General features: G+C 39.0%; 1 protein-coding gene across 4 annotated transcripts in view; it reads left to right on the plus strand.

Annotated features, from left to right (window-relative positions):
* Nucleotides 1-1,461: 1,461 nt before the first annotated feature.
* Nucleotides 1,462-5,000, plus strand: part of LOC123504573 (sulfotransferase 1A1-like) — a 20,760-nt gene continuing 17,221 nt past the window's right edge. The window contains exons 1-2 of one of the 4 annotated variants that reach the window (XM_045255185.1): nt 1,718-1,732; nt 3,094-3,198. Coding sequence is in view for 1 of the 4 variants with exons in the window: in XM_045255181.1 (XP_045111116.1) it covers nt 1,529-1,542 (14 nt within the window). In the remaining 3 variants the exon portion in view is untranslated. Of the gene's footprint in view, nt 1,543-1,672; nt 1,733-3,093; nt 3,199-5,000 lie in introns of those variants that run through there. The other 3 variants (XM_045255186.1, XM_045255181.1, XM_045255184.1) reach the window with 3 other exon arrangements.

Below are 5,000 nucleotides of genomic sequence, written 5' to 3' on the forward strand. Positions count from 1 at the left end.
TGTGACATTTTTATGATGCACACAGTCGATTGTTTAGGCAGACACAGCACGCCAGCGGTGGTTTGCAGTCGCCTCATATTCATGCTAACGTGGCTGCAGTCATGAGATCTAAGATTACTTTGCTTCATTCTTCCCGTGCATTCCATCCCTTGACTTTTTGTTTGCTTTAACATGTGGTTCATACAAATTTTAAAGTGCTTTTCCTAGTGCTTGCTTTTCCTTTTAGCACATCCCAAAGTATTCTCTCATTATTTTACTTTCTGACTTTTGTTATGCTGTTCCCATATGGCCATCATTCCACCACATCTCTCTCCATTCTACCGCTCCTTAACCATTATGCGCTGGTACCACCTCTACTCTACCGCTTTTTCAAAGTTTGTAATATTCTTTGTTCATTCTTGATAATAATTGATAACTCGATTCATTACAAATTGGTATGGGCTAAGCCACGTGTATCACAATTCTAAACTAAAATGAATGTGAATTATAGCATGGGCGAAAACACGAACAAATAGATGTGAGTCAAATAATCATACAGACGCTCGAATAAAATTTTTAAGAAATCTATATTTACATATACTAGTGTATTTTCCTAATTTAACGTAAACTATTGAATAAAAATCTGTTGTATTGTGTTAAGTAGCTATGATAAAGCGGCAAGGATCGATGAGCGCCACCCAACAATATTGCTTGTCACTTTGCATCCACCTGCTCAGCGGTAATGCGTAAAACATGGTTTGTACAGTGCTGATTAACTGGAACAGCACAACTGTTTCATGACACAGCAAGACTTCACTCATAGAACACAGTTAATATATGTAATTATGTCCTTATTCTGTTTTAATTACGTGTTTGATTGGGCAGAATCGAATTTCATGAAAGTTTGATGATGGGGTAAGTGAGAGTAGCATATTGAGGTGGCGTGTGGCTGCTGGACCGCTGATGCATTCATGATTAGCTAATGTGGCAAACACATCAATTATTATGAGACATCAAGGAGGAAAGTAAAGGTACTATTGGTGTCTTGTTAATTAGGCTAATACATAATCATGAGTGATAATAACTTAAAGATTTTATATATATATATATATATATATATATATATATATATATATATATATATATATATATATATATATATATATATATATATATACACCCACATCACGTCTGTAGCCCGCCAGACCTCTCAGCGTGTGTCAGCCCTGCGCAGGATGGCTGGCAGTCTGCACTCGCGAGGCATCCTCACTCTACAGGGCACAAATCCGTCCCTGTATGGAGTACGGTGCCTTGACATGGATGTCCAGCGCCCATACCCACACCAGCCGGCTCGACGCGATACAGAGGCGCGCTCTTCGTCTATTGGGGGAAGACGAGGAGAGCGTGGCAAGTATCACGTCACTGGAGCACTGGAGGGACGTGGCAACCTTGACGGTGTGCCACAAAGCTCAAGTGCTACATACACCTCACCTCTCCCGCCTCAGCCTGCCGCCACACCCACCCGGGAGAAATACGAGGCAAGCAGCGGATGGGGACCAGCAGGTACTGGTGCCTCTCTCCGCTCCTCACAACACCAGCGAACATTCAGAGCCAGGGCAGCGCGCCTGTGGAATCAGTTCACGGTGGCCACGCCTGCTGAGGTAGCGGGACTATCAACTCAGCAGACAAAAGTGGCCGCCAATGTCTGGAGAAGCGCTCTCCCTGCCCGGCTAGTGCTGTGAAGTGTAGTGCAGTGAGTGAGGTGTCAAACTAATATACTAACGAGAAAAAGACGTTTAGAATAGTTCCTTGCCAACACAAGGAGCTTTATGTCTAAATCTCCTTATATACCTGATTTATTGTAAAATGTATAAGTATAAGATAATGTTTAAATAAAAAAAAAAAAAAAAGAGAGAGAGAGAGAGAGAGAGAGAGAGAGAGAGAGAGAGAGAGAGAGAGAGAGAGAGAGAGAGAGAGAATAACGACTAATGCCCATAAATCAGTAGGGAAGATCGGTATTGAAACACAAGAGAAAACATTAAAGAAAAGATTAAGACAATGCCAAATCATGAGCACATTGCCTCAAAAAATACACCATTGCCTGCACCACCTGTAGGGAGATACCCGCTGCAAATTGTCATAACGTCGCTTTACCACCGCCACTTTGGACCAGGTTGTAACGCCAAGTGTATGCTTCCTACCTCGCACCTCCCTTAGTGACCATCAGCGCTAATAATCAAGCGCATGCGCACGTTTTAGAAAACAAGTTTACTTTTCTGTTTATCGGTAGTTGAACGATAAAAAGTGTGTGTGTGTGTGTGTGTGTGTGTGTGTGTGTGTGCCAATCTATATGCAGGTGGATAACGTGTTCTTACTTAAGATTGTCTCCCTGATTTGCTCTTTTGCTCTTCCCTTCTGGTAACCCACAAATTCACTCTCTATATATCTCAGGTAGACCACAAGCACAACATATTACATTATCCTAATTTGTGTTTTTTGTAGTTTTGTCGGAGGAAGATAATTATTTTGCTTATGAATTACTTTTTCGTGCTCATAGTTAGTATTATATAAGGCTTGGACCGGTTTTGTTCTCTGGCTTATTTTTACCTCGACTTCCGTTTCTGCAACAAAAATATCAGCAATAATCGTCACTTAGATGCACAGTTTTCATGAGAGAAAAAGTCAGATAAAATCGATATAGAAATATTTTGTAGTGCCTTTATTACTTAACGTTTCCCCTTAATTAAATGATGGAGAGAGAGAGAGAGAGAGAGAGAGAGAGAGAGAGAGAGAGAGAGAGAGAGAGAGAGAGAGAGAGAGAGAGAGAGAGAGAGAGAGAGAGAGAGAGAGAGAGAGACAGATGAAACAAAAAGCACCAACACAAGCAACGTAACATATAAACGAATTGAAGAGTGACAGAACACACGCGAACTAAAAAAAATAAAACCTATAAGACAAAGGATTTGACACTCCTGCTAGGTATTGACGTTGGTTCGCTGCTGATTCAGTTAAGTGCGGTCTGACAACCCTAAATTACCTGTAGCTTGCTGAATATACCTTGCCCAAGGCTAAAACCAAAATATTATATTTATAAGGTTTTTGTAACACTGTCAGATATATGCTGGACACCAAGGACTTGCTGTCTTATTCACTGGCCCCGTCAGTTGTAGTTGCGTCCGCTGTGACTTGGTAATCAACAGGTGGCGTTCAGGTGACACAGTAAGTACCACTGTGGCGCTGTGACGCTGATGATAGCGGGACAGCTTGAGCGGCACTGAGAGAGAGAGAGAGAGAGAGAGAGAGAGAGAGAGAGAGAGAGAGAGATTCGAATGATTGTGTGTGTGTGTGTGTGTGTGTGTGTGTGTGTGTGTGTGTGTTTGATCTGTGTGTGTGTGACGAGACAGCCAGACGTTACCCTACGGAACGAGCTCAGAGCTCATTATTTCCGATCTTCGGATAGGCCTGAGACCAGGCACACACCACACACCGGGACAACAAGGTCATAACTCCTCGATTTACATCCCGTACCTACTCACTGCTAGGTGAACAGGGGCTACACGTAAAGGAGACACACCCAAATATATAACCGCGGTCTTCTGGCTTGTGATATAGCTATATATATGTGTATGTGTGTGTGTGTGTGAGACAATATATATATATATGTGTGTGTTTGTGTGTGTGTGTGTGTGTGTGAGACAGAGAGACAGATATATATATATATATATATATATATATATATATATATATATATATATATATATATATATATATATATATATATATATATATATATATATATATATATATATATATATATATATATATATCAACTCAAGTGTTCCATGACGTGTACAAGGAGAAACAAGTAATTCCTGACCATCATAGAATAGCATATAGTTTCGTGTAAGAGCACATTACTTAGCATATGAAACAAGGGATGAAACAAAAGATACAGAGGAAGGTTAAGGATGGAAATGAAGCACAAGAACGTCCCAGCTTACAGCACAAAAGAAATCACTATTAATTTTCTAGACTGGAAGAACTTGTGTCAGACTATTTCACATCTGAAGTCACGTGCTAGATTATATACAAGGTTAATTCCCTGACTAATGTGACGATGTTTGAAGTTATTTTGAATTTTTCTTTAATGATACGTTTCTATTTTGTTTCTTCTTTTTTGCCACATGGTTTCATATATAAAAGAAAAAATCGTATGGGTTATTTGTTATTAAAGTTGTAAAAGTGAGTCTATTATTTGAAAACAACAAGCTTACATACTTTTACTTCAGTGTTTGAAAATTCTTATCATCGTGTCTTGTATTGCCCTGGAAGCGACCATTTTAGGTGCTATTTTCGTCATAATTGTAATAGTTTTTGGGAGGGGGATCTATTTGCATGGCATCATTCATTTCTAGTGTTTTAAAGCGAGTTTTCTGATAATTTATTATATCAATGTCGTGCGAGTTTGTATTTTAATTTTTTTCTAAATAGTTAATAATAAAATGTTTATTTAATATCATGGTTTCTCAGCGTTTTCCTGTTAATTCCGATTAGATAGTGCTGACTGGATTTCATTAGTTTATTTGTTAATCCTCTTGTTTTCGGTATTTTAAAACATTTTTTTCTTCCTGACCGTAAAAAAAAAAGATGTTTGGGCATGTTTTAAACTGGAGATATTGAAGTTTGGGTGTATTTAAGAGTATAAACGAACACTTTATGGAGTGTAATAGTTATTTTCTTAATGTTCACATACATCATACAACAAAGTGGTAAGTGGTTACGCTAACACATTTATTGAATTTCACACACACACACACACACACACACACACACACACACACACACACACACACACACACACACACACACACACACACACACACACACACACACACACACACAAAGTTAGTCAGTTTTCCGTTAGTGGACTAGTTTTTCCTACTAGTTAGTGTATTGCCGTAATTCTTGATAATGTCTAATAGTTTTACCTGTTTGTGTTATCAATCGACAAATGCCACACA

Source organism: Portunus trituberculatus, chromosome 16 (assembly GCF_017591435.1).
Source record: "Portunus trituberculatus isolate SZX2019 chromosome 16, ASM1759143v1, whole genome shotgun sequence".
Taxonomy (NCBI): Eukaryota; Metazoa; Arthropoda; class Malacostraca; order Decapoda; family Portunidae; genus Portunus; species Portunus trituberculatus.